The sequence below is a fragment of the Vipera ursinii genome (genome assembly GCF_947247035.1).
Source record: "Vipera ursinii genome assembly, chromosome: 13".
Lineage (NCBI taxonomy): Eukaryota > Metazoa > Chordata > Lepidosauria > Squamata > Viperidae > Vipera > Vipera ursinii.
The window spans coordinates 4647764-4663681 of NC_139526.1; the positions used below are offsets into that span (position 1 = coordinate 4647764).

The 15918-nt window shown below is 40.2% G+C and overlaps 1 protein-coding gene across 1 annotated transcript in view; it reads right to left on the bottom strand.

Moving 5' to 3' along the window:
- The window catches only part of ABAT (4-aminobutyrate aminotransferase), an 86991-nt gene that overhangs the window by 36725 nt on the left and 34348 nt on the right, over nucleotides 1-15918 (bottom strand). The window contains exons 3-7 of the mRNA XM_083372564.1: nucleotides 10140-10237; nucleotides 8006-8035; nucleotides 7045-7162; nucleotides 4232-4281; nucleotides 2908-2988 (exon numbers count right to left, since the gene is read on the bottom strand). Of these exons, the coding sequence (XP_083228690.1) occupies nucleotides 2908-2988; nucleotides 4232-4281; nucleotides 7045-7162; nucleotides 8006-8035; nucleotides 10140-10237 (377 nt within the window). The remainder of the gene's footprint in view (nucleotides 1-2907; nucleotides 2989-4231; nucleotides 4282-7044; nucleotides 7163-8005; nucleotides 8036-10139; nucleotides 10238-15918) is intronic.

The following is a 15918-nucleotide window of genomic DNA, read 5'->3' on the forward strand; positions in this document are numbered from 1 at the left end:
TTATTTTTTTTAACAAATTTTTAATGATTTTCTAATATTACATTCACATATTTGAAAAGCAACGTGGTGGCTGAGTAATATTCAATTACATACAGCTATCATTAGTATAGATTTCAAATTGCTAACATAAACATTTCCTCTCTTTTTCCCTTCATATATACTGTCTATTTGTAAATTAAAAGACAAGTTTTATCCTATTCATCACACAGAAAATAACTTTCTTACATATATCCATAATTTTTAGTTTACACATATCTAATTGTTTTAACATACAATCTTTTAGACAATCAATGACCTAATAGATTTTTCAATTTTAATTTCCACTAACATTTAGATTTAACGTTTGATATTGATCATTCCCAAGATTTTTAGTATACTCCCAATTCATCTATCACCATTCCTCATGAAATCTAATATTCAAAATACACATCCTGTTTACTTAACTTCTCACCCTCTATGTCAGAAATGTCAAACACAAGGCCCGGGGGCCGGATGCGGCCCGCAAAGTGGTTTCATGCGGCCCGCGAGGCCATCCTGGAAACAGTGAGGGAACGGCCCCCGCTGCCTTGGCCCTGGCCCAGAGACCCTCCTTCTGCCAGAGACCCTCAGATCTGTCCCACTCCTGCCCAGGCCCCCATAGGCACCCTTGATGCGAATGATGTAGAGCTGGCCACGCCCACCCAGTAGGCCATACGTACTCTAGCCATGCCCACCAAGTAGGCCATGCCCACCCGGCCCCCTGAGAGCAACCACAGTGCTGATGCGGCCCTCAATGAAAATGAGTTTGACACCAAGGATACACTATAATATCATTCCTTTTTGCTAATTTTCAGTTGATTTTTTAAGTAGTAATCAAAAAAAATTTTTATTTCAATATTTAATACTTCCTCTCTTCCTCTTTGTATCTACTATCTCTTGCTTAAACTAATAACTTTGTTTTTAACATTCCATATAGACCTATTTATTACTTTCAACAATAGGTTTTTAGCTTGTCTACATTATTCACTTTTACATGACCTTTATGCACAAATCAATATTCAAATTAGCTATTAATATTTATACTCCTAAATTTTAATGACCAATTTTTTTTCTTTATCTCAGTTCATAACAATGTCTTCTGCTCAACATACACATCTTATCTATTTAATACATTCTGTTTCCGATTTCAGTGAGATGGTCAAAACTCCATTCTTCTTGAGTCTTAATCTGGCTTTTTTCCTTTGCCAAATCATCTTCCACGTCCTTGTTTTTGGGTCATCGAACCAATCTGCTTGTAATATCATGTATATTAATTGATATTGGCAAAACCATCCGATTGCCATTTTTTTAGAGGACTTGTAGGTCTAGTGTGTCGTCTCTTTATTCTTCTATATCAACATGGTTATTCTGAATTGTTTGTCTTCTCATCCAACTGTTCTTTTTCTAGATCCTCTGGTTCCTTCTGAATTCCTTTTCCTTTTCTCAAGTTTTCAATGTCTTTTCTGGATTTTCAAATATCAATATTTGTTTAGTAGTAGATTTTTCTGTCATCGTACTTAAATGTTTAATTTTTTTCTATTATATTTTGTATAGATGATTCTTTAGTTGTGGTCAAAGTTTGGGCTTTCGTATCTGGGCTGTCTTCTTGTTCCTTCACATAGCCTCTTAGTATTTCATTGGTTGTGGTAAGAATTTGGATTAGTGTTTTCAACATAGCGAGAGTTTTTTGATCTTCATCTATAAATAAATTTTGTTCTGGGTCTTTTTCCATATTGGTATTTTAAGCTAAAGGCTTTATACTTAGAAAGTCCAAAAGAGAATTTTTTTTCCTAGGTAGGGAACACAAAGCTTTTCACAGCTGTTGTTCCAATGTTCTCAAGGTTATGTATCTTATCTATTTCCCTGGGCAGTCAGCCAGGCCCCTTTTAAAGTTTCCCTTTGAGTCCCAAAGTTGTCTTAATCTTTTCAGTTTTTCTTTTCTTTTTTTTTTCATAAGAAAGAATCCAGATTTCCAACAGAAGTAGACAATGAAAAATAGGAAATAAAAAATCTTTCAATCCACATGCTTTGAGAAATAAAGTTCCAATTGGGATTCAGTTACTTTTTCAATGTTTAAAACGCCCCTGGGTATTTAGTCGCAGCTCTTTCTGGAGGGAGGGAAAGTCCCTCTTCTCTCACCGCAGGGGGCAAAATGCTTAGCAGCTTAAGGAGGTACAGAAAGTAATTAGGGTGTAAAAGAGGTAGATCTCACCCAATCTCTTTCGCGCTGCTTTAAGAGTTGCCTGGTGGGAAATGTGACTTCGGCTGTTCACAGCCTAGGGATGAGCCATAATGGCTGGTCCTTTCGTCCGCGGGTTTGGAGGGATTGCCAGGTCAATCGGGAGAGTTGTGGCTCTCCCGTGATCCATCGAGCGCCCCTTCTTGCTGGTCGCCTCTTCAGGGCAATTTTCGGCCCTTTTCAGGGGGCCCCAGCGATGAAAACCTGGACGGGGGAGAGAGAGCAAGTCTCCTAGCTGTCCATAGTGGCTGCGTGACAAACCGGAAGTCTGTTCTTCATATGTTTTAGTCTCCAGTTGACTGACATTAACTGATGTCAATTCAAGTTCTCTTTGATCCTGAGAACAACAGTCCATCATCTCAAAGGTCATTGCTGAAGTGCTCTCATTCTTAAGAAACTTTTCTTATTCTAAAAGTTAATCCATTATCCCATATCCTGCAATCTGAGATAATAGAGAATTCATAATGATCTTCTTCTGGGTGGCATCTTTTCAGGTGTTTGAAAGAGTGCTATCATTCCCCTGTCCCCATTGTCCTTTTTAAATGCTAGCCTCTCCTTGTAGTTGCCAGTCCTGGAATTCTTGGCAAGATGGAGACCTGCCATTGCTGGATGTCAGATTCATTGCTCCTTCCGTGCTAGATAAAACTTACCGAAAGCAAAGATTCCTTTAGCTTTTCAGCAAAATTTTCTGGAGGCAAAATTCCTAGGGCAGGTCTGTTGACAAAAGTACTCTGAGAAAAAAGAAAATAAATAAAAGAAAAGGACTTTGTCATAAAGGGAATACAAACTTGTTATCTAAGAGTTAACCAAAAACAGTGCATGGGTTGACCTTGATTGTCTTAAACAAAGTACACCCCCAATTTGGACGCTTGCATCCACCCTTCCCCCAAAACTGTAAGCAAACCAAGCTGTTTCTGGTATCAGAATTTAAGCTGGAGTGGAAAGTATTTGGGAGAATCTGCCGATGGGAAATAATACTGATTACTGAGAGGTCTTGGTATCCTCTAGATTTTGAACAGATTTCTTTTCTTTGTGCCCTCTAGATCAGTGTTTCTTGACCTTGGCAGCTTGGAGATGAGTGAACCAACTCCCAGATTCCCCAGCCAGCCAAAGCTGAGAAACAGTGCTCTAAAACATTGCTTAGGTTTAACGTATGTCTAAAAATCTAAGCAAATTACCAGGTTTTGCTGGGCCTTCAAAACTATGCCTTTTGATCCATCCATGCCTCATTGGTCAAGAAAGATCCATCTTGCCATGGACATCCAGAGAAGCTTATAAGAAGTTCAAGCCTTCTTTGATACATGTATGAGGAGTTCACATAACATGTTGAAACCATTCAGGTTAAAAACATACAATTTATGTGTCCAGAGGGCATGTGGTTTGGTTCACATTACATGCCAGACCAGCACTTGGGGTTCCCCAAACATTGAACTACAAGCTACCAACCCCTTTTTAGCCTAGTCTAGCATGCTGCGAGCATCCTCCTTCAATTTCTGATGTCTTGTGGGATGCTTTGTCCTACGCACACATTAGCTTTGCAGTGAAAAAGAGTTGTGATTACACAGAGAATTTGAAAGATGATGGAGATTATCGGCCTCAGCAAATCTTGGGGTAACTCTTCAAACTTGTTCTTTCTCTCCCCTTCAGCTGCCTACAAAAAGAGGCCTAAGGTGATAACCAGCCCAGAACCAATCAGGAAATGAGTTCCTTTGGGCTCTCTTTGCTCAGGACAATTAAAATGGTCCATGCCAGCTCCTGTAATTCTCAGCCATTCCCCTGGAAATGGCTTATTTTGAAGACTCACCCCCAAGCAGTTGGGGAGGCTCCTGGTTCCAGCCTCAGAGACCATGAGCAGTGGGTAAGCAGCCCTGGGAAAGGACAGGTGGCATCTTGGGGAGAAGAAGGGAAGCTTCACAAACAGACAATTTATGCACCGTTTTGGCAATTTGGTACCTTATGAAAAAAGTCACTTACCAGATTCTGGGGCTGTTGCAAAACTTTGATCAGAGATGGGTGGCTGTAGCCTAGAACGAAACGCAGGGACCTTTATTATCTGCTTTTAAGAAATTTCAGACACTTTCAAATTAAATCGTCCCAAAGATGCTTTTTTAAAAAAGGCAACTGGATTTTGTTTTTCCTTGAAGACATTTCGCTTCTCATCCAAGAAGCTTCTTCAGTTCTAACTGAATGGTAGATGATGGAAGGATTTATATTCCTTGAAGTCATTGGGTCATTAGTACTCTTTCTGAGAGTTGTTAAGGACACTTAGAGGTTCATCTGTGCCCTCAGGGTCACCTTTATAGTGCAAATGGATATGGAACTTTCTTGGAACTACTGCAAGAGCTGTGTTCTAAACAAAAGAGCTGTGTTCTAAACAAAAGACCGGTGGTGTTGTATCCCTCTCCCTCTGTTGAAAGGGAGGGGTTCAGTTTTAATTTAGATGGCCTCTTTGATCCCTCTTTCAAACCAATGATCCTCTCTATCCACTGTCTTCAAAGGAGCGACCTTTGTCTTTCAAATGCACATTTCAAATTAAATACGGTAATGTTTTTAAAGCACTGCTAAGAAGCAGACTCGGCCCCTTCTGAATTTGCTTTGTTTTAAGAATGTAAAGGAAATTCTTTTTCTATGGAAAGAGAACTGGAAAAAATGTTTAGAACTCTGGCAGCAAGATTGCTCTAGGCACAAAAGTGGAAGGATGCCTCAATTCCCACCACGGACGAAGGGTTACAAGAACTGATGGAATTAGCAGAGAAGGCCAAATTGACTGTGCTGATAAAAGAAAAGAACACAAGTACTTTTGTTTCTACTTGGAAACCGCTTCTGGACTTTGTGCTTGAGGTGGAAAAAAATGATGATTTTGGGATTCACCGATTAGATTGATTTGCCGATACAGAAATGGCTAGTGCATATGACTATAGAAATGTAAAAAGTGGAGATTTGATTTTAATGTCTGATTTTACTGCAAGAGAGAGAGTCAGAGGTCAGTGCCTTTTGTTTCTTCCCTTCCCTTTTTTCACACCTTTTTTTTCTTTTTTGCTTTTGAATTTTCACATTTTACAGTATATATAAACAAATAAAACTAATAATAATAAAAAATGTAAACAAAATAAGGAGGATCTTCGCTACCTAGAATGCATTTGGCTTTATAGCCTAAACAAAAGTTTTAACAGGTGATACCACTTGGCGATCTAAGCAAGATCAGTTCTGGTTAAGAGGAGTCCAACAATCACCTTGAAAGAAGGCCATACAGGAGGTCCTTGACTTACAACCATTTGTCTAGAGCCTTATTTTATGACCTTTTTTGGATACGGTTGGTAAGCGGATCTACAATTTTTAAGTGACACATGATTAAGTGAATTCGGGTTCCCCTGTTGAATTTATTAGTCAGAAGCCAGCTGGAAAGGTTTGAAAGGACGATCATATGATCCCGGATGCTGTAAATATATGGTTGTTAAGGGCCCACATTTTGATCATGTGTCCATGGAGATACTGCAATGGTCCTAACAGCGAGGACCTCTCATGAGTTAATTTTTCAGTACTGTTGTAGCTTTGAATAATCATCATGTAAATGATCATAACTTGAGGACTACCTGTAGTTATTTTATTTCTATCCTGCTGCTCTATCCACTGTCCTTTCACTCTGAGATGTTTGAATGTGTTGAACATGATATCAAATCACTGCACTGTGGCAAAACAATAGCAATAGCAACAGCACTTAGACTTATATAACTTATATAATGCCTCAGTGTTTTACAGCCCTCTGTAAAAGTGGTTTAAAGAGTCAGCATATGAGCCCCCAACAATCTGGGTCCTCATTTTATAAGCTCGGAAGGATGGAAGACTGAGTGAACTTTGAGCCAGTCAGGACTGAGCTTCCTGGCAGTGGGCAGAGTCAGCCTGCAATACTGCATTCCATCCACTGACCATCATGGCAATAGAATAGAATAGAATAGAATAGAATAGAATAGAATAGAATAGAATAGAATAGAATAGAATAGAATAGAATAGAATAGAATAGAATAGAATAGAATAGAACAGAACACAACACAACACAACACAACACAATAGCAATAAGACTTATATTACAGCTTCACAGTGCTTTGCAGCCTTCTCTAAGTGGTTTACAGAGTCAGCCTATTGCCCCCAACAATCTGGGTCCCCATTTTACTGACTTTGGAAGGATGGAAGGCTGAGTCAACCTGGAGCCGGTCAGGATTGAACTCCTGGCTGTGGGCAGAGTCAAAATGCAATGCTGCATTCTAAGCAATGCACCACCAGGGCCCTTCAGTTTTGTAAAGTCAATTTTGCAGCAGGACTGCGCTCTAATATTTTTCTTCAGTGGCAGGTCAATGGTAGCTGAAAAGGAAACCTGGCACCCTTCCAGAACCATCCTCTCCTTAGAAGAGATAAAAATAAAGCGACCTACAATTAAAACCTTGCCCATAAAAATCTGGTAGATTCAAAATCACCCCATTTACTGTAGCTTCCCCTGCATCGCCTCCTTTTTCCAGGAGCTCAGATTCAACTTTTCCTCTTATAACCAGGGACTCCAAACCTGGCAACTTTATGACTTTTTGGCGGCGGCGTAACTTTGAACAGTCACTAAATGGATGGCTTTAAAGTCAAGGACTACCTGTCCCCTTTTCCTGCCTGTGCTTCCAATTTGTCACACGCATCATTGGTGGGGGCTGTTGATGCTGAAAAGGAAAGGTTTAAGCTCATGGTTGCCCATGGTTGCTCCAGCTGAGATCTGAAATCTTGCAAAGACTCAAAAGAATTCTTACCAATTGGGATGGATGAAATCTGAGAGTAGAGATCTAACATCCGGTTCCCATCGACATCCACGAGATAATTTCCTCGGCTTTCTTCGTAGTTGCAGAAAAAGTGGACCGCTTCTGCATTCTGAGAGAAACAGACGAAACAAGCTGAGATTTCCTGACATGAAGAAGTAGTTGAGAGTCAAATCAAATGAGCCACAATTTAGGCTGAACACAGGAAAATAGGAAACTCTGGTTTCCCATTTCTGCAAATCATTTTTCATACCTCTATAGGCATGCTTGTCTTGGAAAGATAAGGGAATTCTGATGGTTTGGGGATTTGGGGATTAAAAAGGGGGGGAAAACAATCTGGGGAAAACTTTTACGATAACTACTACTCAACAGAAAGAATGTTTCTGCTTTCTGTTTTTTCAAGCTCTCTTATTTTTCTATGTCTTAGTTTTTATTGTGGTTTTGGTTTGGTTTGTATATTTTATTATAATGAAAAATTATACAGGAAAGGTAAGGGGATTCCAGGTTTGTCTTATTGTTATGGGAGCCTCATTTGCAGAAATTTTAAAGAGATTTGAACAAAGCAGCCTTTTCACTTTTGAAGTCCTCTTGAGTTCCTCCCATCATTTCTTCAGTCTTTGCTGAAGGGAGAAAAACCCACAAAGGAGAGACACCTAGTAACATTTTGCCTTTTCACCAACAGTGTTGGGAAGAGCCCAGTTTACAGGAAAAAAGGCTACGTTAGAACAAAGCAATTGGAAAGGAGTCCCAGAACAACTTTCTGGTCATACAATTGAGTGTGCAATTAGAGCATCCCATTTTTGTTCTATTCAGTTTCAGGAGAATGGCCTTGCTGTAACAAAACAGGCATACATAAGTCAATAGTCTGCCATTCATGCAATTTTGTGATTCGGCGGCCAATATTTGAAGGGTAGAAGACCTGGGATTATTTTCAAGTGGAATTTGGAGAAATTACCTGAATTCCATTCAACTGTTTCATTAGTTCCTAAAAGAAGAAGAAAGAAAGAAAGAAAAGGATATGATAAAGATTGAGCAGTCGAAAACTCAGGAGATATAACATTCCTGTGCTAGAGACAGAAGATTCATCTCCAGCCTGGGTTAAGGAAGATGCCTGTGAAACTAGGCAGAGCTGCCAAAAGAGTCCAGACACTGAATTTCTGGAAAAGCCTTCAGGCCCCAGGTGTACATTGCACCAAGAGAAGGGATCATGATCGTGTCTGCATGGGCAGCTTTGTTCTTTCAAATGAAACAGAGAAGTGGCAGCTCCAGAGGAAACCCAAGATCCTAATTTTCTTAGACCTCCCAGTTGCAAAAATCCAACCTATTTCCTATTTGAACCTGGGTTCGTTGTCTGAGGCCACTTGGGTGAAATCTAGTGATCTGGAGCTGTTTGCAAGTCTTTGGGGGTTGCCATTCAATTACGACTTTCACTTTGGTCGGGTCCATTTCAATGCCCTTGCTGGAAATTCTGTAGCTAAGATAATCTAGTCGGGTCTGGTGAAAATCACACTTGGATAGCTTAACATAAAGTTTGCCATTCAACAGTTTCTTTAGCATTTCTCTCACTTGTTTTACGTGGTCAGCCATATTTGTGCTGTATATCAGGATGTCATCAACGTACACCAAAACCCCTTTGTATAAATGGTTCATTCATTCATTCATTCTGTCAAAGCAAGAACATCAACCAACTGATATAGCCGCCCAGCTGAAATATTATGACATTTGGGCTTTATTTTCAAGTTTTGTCTAAGGTTGTGCTTAGGCTTACTGGCATCTCTGAAATCTAAAATTGCATTCACACATGATAATAAGTTAGCATTTTTTAAATATGTCCTGCTTGTGTGACTCACACATAATGCTCTTCTGTAATAGCTGGGGCTATGTGTCCCATTAAACCAAAGGCCCAATGCAGCTTAGTAAAGTATTTCTCAACCTTGGCCACTTTAAGATCTCTGGACTTCGACTCCCAGAATTCCCCAGCCAGCACAGCGTATTTTATAGAGCAGGGGTCCTCACCCTTGGCAACTTTAAGACTTGTGGACTTCAAGTCCACAAGTCTCAAAGTTGCCAAGGGTGAGGACCCCTGTTATACAGTGTAGTATAATTCAACTTTTTATTCAACTTTTTTGGTTTCTCTTATTTTTTTATTTTATTGTATTCAACCCAGGGAAGTACAAATAGTATTGAAACATCATGATTTAACCAGAAAGCCAGTTTGGCCTAGTACCTAGGTACCAGGCCAGGAAGCAGGAGATGGTGAGTTCAAATCCTGCCTTAGGCATGAAAGCTGGCTGGGTGACCTTGGACCAGTCACTCTCTCTCAGCCCAACTCACCTCACAGGATTGTTGTTGTTGTTGTTGTTGTGGGGAAAATAGGAGGAGGAGGAAGGTGGGTTTGCTGCCTTGAGTTATTTTTAAAAATATTAAACACATGATAACAAAATAAATAATAAATAATCTAAATTTTAACAGAATAACAGAGATCTTGAGGTTTTCTAGTCCAACCCCTTGCTCAAGCAAGAGACCCTATATCATTCTAGACAAGAGGCTGTCCAGTCTCTTCTTAAAAGCATCCAGTGATGGAGCACCCACAACTTCTGGAGGCAAGCTGTTCCACTGGTTGATTGTCTCCACTGTCAGGAAGTTTCTTCTTAGTTCTAGGTTGCTTCTCTCCTTGATCAGTTTCATTCTGTTGCTTCTTGTCCTGCCTTCAGGTGCTTTGGAGAATGGGTTGACTCCCTCTTCTTTGTGGCAACCCCTGAGATATTGGAACAATGCTATCATATCACCCCTCATCCTTCTCTTCATTAAACTAGACATATCCAGTTCCAGCAACCATTCCTTATATGTTTTAGCCTCCAGTCCCCTGATTATCTTTGTTGCTCTTCTCTGCATTCTTTCTAGAGTCTCATCATGGTGACCAAAACTGGATACAGTATTCCAAGTGTGGCCTTACCAAGGCATTGTAAAGTGATATTAACACTTCACATGATCTTGATTCTCTCCCTCTGTTAATGCAGTCTAGCACTGTGTTGGCTTTTTTGCTTGTACCCATCTTAACTTTTTTGACCGTCTCCATCTTGACTTACCCTGGATCTTGGCCCAGGGACTTCGGTCTTCATCAGTGGCCCATCATAGTCAAATTCCATGTCAATTTTAGCTGCCACTTGGCTGATTCCTCGGAGTCCTACAAAAAACAAAAACAAAAATGAATTAAAGAAGTGACTCTAGGAAGTATATTCAAGAAGGGACATCCATATGTATACGGAGAGTACAGCATTGATATTTGATGAAGAGTATACAAATATAACTTCAGATATTAACAATTCCCCCAAAACTACTTGTTTTGAAATGCTTCTGATATTTAAGACATAACTACAATTTGAAGCCCAATTTGTTCCCTTTTTTCCAAATAATTTTATGAAGAATTATACATGAAAATAGAAGCTAATACAGGCTACAAAAATAAGAAAAATACAAAAGAAAACAAAAAAAAGAAAAAGAAAAGAGAAAACTTAAAAAAGAAGTAATTTCTCCATTAATTCCAGGAAGTATAAACTATTTTAACAGTATTTTAATATCATGATTTCTAAATACAACAGTCTCTTGCCTAAAACTCATCTTTTGTCTAAAAAACCATCCAAATGCTTTATCAATCATTTTTGTTAGCAAAAGTCTAGTGAGGGCAACTAGATATAACTATTTTCTTTGTTTAGTCCTGATAGAATAAACCAACCTTGTATTCCTTTCCTGAGTTTTCAAAAATATTCTTTAATCCTCCCAAAAAGGGTCCCAGACCTAATTTTCTATTCATCTGTTTCAAGGTAAAAATCTTTCAATGCTTTAACAGATTTATTTTGTAAATCCAGTAAATGCCTGGCTGAGGAATTCTGGGAGTTGAAGTCCACAAGTCATAAAAGGGCCAAGTTTGAAGACCCCTGCCTTAATCTGTTAACTTTCCAAAGTCAATATATACTCAGCACGATTTGGCTGCACAGTCCAAAGAAATAATGTATTTTTAATATCCCAAAGATGCTTTTTCACGAGGCAACTGGACAAGAAAGCATCTCTGGGATAACTATGATCTGGATGACTGAGAATCTCCATAGACAGATATTTTCAATACTTTAAAATTTATACCATCATCCTCTATTAGCAGAAGACTCACATGACTAATATAATAAGACTCTTGCTAGTCAAAAGAGTTTTAATCATTTCAAAATGCAAATAATAATAATAATCCAAAAGAGTGATCAAGAAATGAGCCATTGTTGAGCTTAATGTCCATAAAAGTCTGCTTTGTGAGCGCAAACTTGATGAAATTGCCAATTCCCAGCCATTCCACCCCTAAGCTGACTGCAAAATGATGGTTTCTGTGGTCTACTCCTGAGGAACAACTGTCCAGAGTCACAAGGACAATCTCAATCATCTCTCCAGATCCTGCATCCAATTACTATACTACCCGCAAACAGTGTCTTGCTGGCCAGCAGGATGTCAGCTCGCCAGTGGTGCTGCTAGGAAGGCCCCAAATCCATTTTGTTCCCAAAGCAAAATGGTGCTTAACGAGAGTGGCACTCCAACCGGTTTTCCCCTTTGATCGATCAATGACATTTTAATTAATTCATCTCGGATTAAAGACTTTAAGCACCAACTTGTGACTGCCAGCAATGAACCCAGTTAAATTGGCATCGAAAGTTTGCAAACATTTATTTGCGGAACAGGGAGTGGCCGCAACTCAACTTATAACCCCCTGCCCACCAAAAAATTTAAAAAGTGAGGTCATTTGCATCCAAGGGATATTCTGAATATTTTTATTTGTTATTAATGAAGAACACTAGGGTTTTTGGATTAGATAACTCTCAGCCTAGCCTTATAGTGAGATCAAAGAAGACATTCTATGGTGCCACACAAAGTTCTTGAACAAAGGATACTATCATTTAATTATGTCTAGTAACATGCACCCCTTCATGGATTACTGCCTTGTCGTGGCGAAGGGGCTTGCGTAATTCAATGAAGCTATGAGCTATGCCGTGCAGGGCCACCCAAGACGGAAAGGTCATAGCAGAGAGTTCTGACAAAACGTGATCCACTGGAGAAGGAAATGGCAAACCACTCCAGTATCTTTGCCATGAAAACCCTATGGACAGTACCAAAAGGCAAAACGATATGACGCTGGAAGATGAGCCCCTCAGGTCGGAAGGCGTCCAATATGCTACTGGGGAAGAGCAGAGGGCTAGTACTAGTAGCGCCAGAAAGAATGAAGCGACTGGGCCAAAGCCGAAAGGACGCTCAGCTGTGGATATGTCTGGTGGTGAAAGGAAAGTCCGATGCTGTAAAGATTTTTTCTCCATAGGAACCTGGAATGTAAGATCCATGAATCAAGGCAAGCTGGACGTGGTCAAACAAGAGATGACAAGACTGAACATCGACATCTTAGGTATCAGCGAACTAAAATGGACAGGAATGGGTGAATTTAATTCAGATGACCATCAGGTATACTACTGCGGGCAAGAATCCCTCAGAAGAAATGGAGTAGCCTTCATAGTCAATAAAAGAGTAGGAAAAGCAATACTGGGATACAATCCTCAAAATGACAGAATGATTTCAGTTCGAATCCAAGGCAAACCATTCAATATCACAGTAGTCCAAGTCTATGCCCCAACCACCGGTGCTGAAGAGGATGAAATTGACCGGTTCTATGAAGCCCTACAGCACCTTATAGAACTAACACCCAGAAATGATGTCCTTATCATCATGGGGGATTGGAATGCTAAAGTAGGAAGCCAAAAGATAACCGGAATAACAGGCAAGTTTGGCCTTGGAGTACAAAATGAAGCAGGGCACAGGCTGATAGAATTTTGTCAAGAGAATACGATGGTCATAGCAAACACTCTTTTCCAACAACCCAAGAGACGGCTCTACACATGGACATCACCAGACGGTCAACACAGAAATCAGATTGACTATATGCTCTGCAGCCAAAGATGGAGAAGCTCTATACAGTCAGTAAAAACAAGACCAGGAGCTGACTGTGGCTCAGACCATGAGCTTCTTGTTGCAAAGTTTAGGCTTAAACTGAAGAAAGTAGGGAAAAGCACCAGGCCAGTCAGGTATGAATTAAATCATATCCCCGTTGAATATACAGTAGAGGTGACAAATAGATTTAAGGAATTAGATCTGATAGACAGGGTGCCTGAAGAACTATGGACAGAGGTTCGCAACATTGTACAAGAGGTAGCAACTAAAACCATCCCAAAGAAAAAGAAATGCAAGAAAGCAAAATGGCTGTCTGAGGAAGCTTTGCAAATAGCTGAGGAAAGGAGGGAAGCAAAAGGCAAGGGAGAAAAAGAAAGATATGCCCAATTGAATGCAGAATTCCAGAGAATAGCTAGAAGAGATAAGAATGCCTTCTTAAATGAACAGTGCAAAGAAATAGAAGAAAACAATAGAATAGGGAGGACCAGAGATCTTTTCAAGAAAATTGGAGAAATGAAGGGAACGTTCAATGCAAAAATGGGCATGATAAAGGACCAAAATGGCAGGGACCTAACAGAGGCAGAAGAGATTAAGAAGAGATGGCAAAATTACACAGAAGAACTATACAAGAATGAGCTTAACGTCCCTGATAATCACAATGAGGTGGTCACTGACCTCGAGCCAGACATCCTAGAATGTGAAGTGAAGTGGGCCTTAGAAAAGCTGAGCAACAACAAAGCTAGTGGAGGTGACAGTATTCCAGCTGAGCTATTCAAAATCTTAAAAGACGATGCAGTAAAAATACTGCACTCAATTTGCCAGCAAATTTGGAAAACTCAACAGTGGCCACAGGATTGGAAAAGATCAGTTTACATTCCAATTCCAAAGAAAGGCAGTGCCAAAGAATGTTCAAACTATCGCACCATTGCACTCATTTCTCATGCTAGTAAAGTTATGCTTAAAATCCTACAAGCTAGACTCCAGCAGTATGTGGATCGAGAACTACCAGAAGTACAGGCAGGATTTCGAAGAGGCAGAGGAACTAGAGATCAAATTGCCAACATACGCTGGATCATGGAGAAAGCTAGGGAGTTCCAGAAAAACATCTACTTCTGCTTCATTGACTATGCTAAAGCCTTTGATTGTGTGGATCATAACAAACTGTGGCAAGTTCTTAAAGAGATGGGAGTACCAGAACATCTTATTTGTCTCTTGAGAAACCTATATGCGGGCCAAGAAGCAACAGTGAGAACTGGACATGGAACCACTGATTGGTTCCAAATTGGGAAAGGTGTCCGGCAAGGCTGTATACTGTCGCCTTGCCTATTTAACTTATATGCAGAGCACATCATGAGAAAGGCAGGGCTAGAGGAGTCAAAAATTGGAATTAAGATTGCTGGAAGAAATATCAACAACCTAAGATATGCAGATGATACCACTCTAATGGCAGAAAGTGAAGAGGAACTGAAGAGTCTCTTGTTGCGAGTGAAGAAGGAGAGTGCAAAAGTTGGGTTGAAACTAAACATTAAGAAAACCAAGATCATGGCATCCGGCCCTCTCAATTCCTGGCAAATAGATGGGGAAGAAATGGAGGTAGTGACAGATTTTATTTTCCTGGGCTCCAAGATCACTGCAGATGGGGACTGTAGTCAAGAAATTAAAAGACGCTTGCTCCTGGGGAGGAAAGCCATGGCAAATCTAGACAGCACACTAAAAAGCAGAGACATCACCCTGTCAACAAAAGTGCATATAGTCAAGGCTATGGTCTTCCCAGTTGCAATGTATGGCAGTGAAAGTTGGACCATAAGAAAGGCTGAGCGCCAAAGAATTGAGGCCTTTGAACTCTGGTGCTGGAGAAGACTCCTGCGAGTCCCTTGGACTGCAAGGTGATCAAACCGGTCAGTCCTAGAGGAGATCAACCCTGACTGCTCTTTAGAAGGCCAGATCCTGAAGCTAAAACTCAAATACTTTGGCCACCTAATGAGGAGAAAGGACTCACTGGAGAAGAGCCTAATGCTGGGAAAGATTGAGGGCAATAGAAGAAGGGGACGACAGAGAATGAGGTGGCTGGATGGAGTCACTGAAGCAGTAGGCATGAGCTTAAATGGACTCCAGAAGATGGTAGAGGACAGGAAAGCCTGGAGGAACATTGTCCATAGGGTCGCGATGGGTCGGACACGACTTCGCAACTAACAACAACAGTAACATGCAATTATATACAATAATGTATTGTAATGTATAGGTAGTCTTCGACTTACAACAGTTCACTTACTGACCAATCAGTTACAACAGCACTGGAAAAAGTGATTTATGACCATTTTTCATACTTTATGACCATTGCAGCATTTTCATGGACACGTGATCAGAATTCGGACACTTGGCACCAGACTCGTATTTATGACGGTTACTGGGGCCCAGGGTCATGTGATCCCTTTTTGCAACCCTCTGACAAGCAGAATCAATGGGGGAAGCCAGATTCACTTAACAACCATGTTATTAACTTAACAATTGTAGTGTGATTCACTTAACTGTAGCAAGAAAGGTCGTAAAAGGAGGCAAAACTCAACAAATGTTTCACTTAGCAACAGAAATTTTGGGTTGATTGTGGTCATAAGTCAAGGACTACCTATAGATACATTTTTTATATATTACATATGCAATTCTTTTCTATACATTTTATGGATATCAAATGGAGTACCCTTAAAATAAAAGAAGGCGAAATGTGCCCTTCCCCCACAGGAAAATAGGGAAGAGAAGAAAATTTGTGGACTTTTCCAGGAAATCACAATCCTCAGCCAAAAGTGCTTGGCTACTTGTGTCATTTGAACAGCTAAAAGAGCAACTAACAGTCAGGAGCCTCTCAGCAAGTAAACAGCTCTTCACACAGCCTGG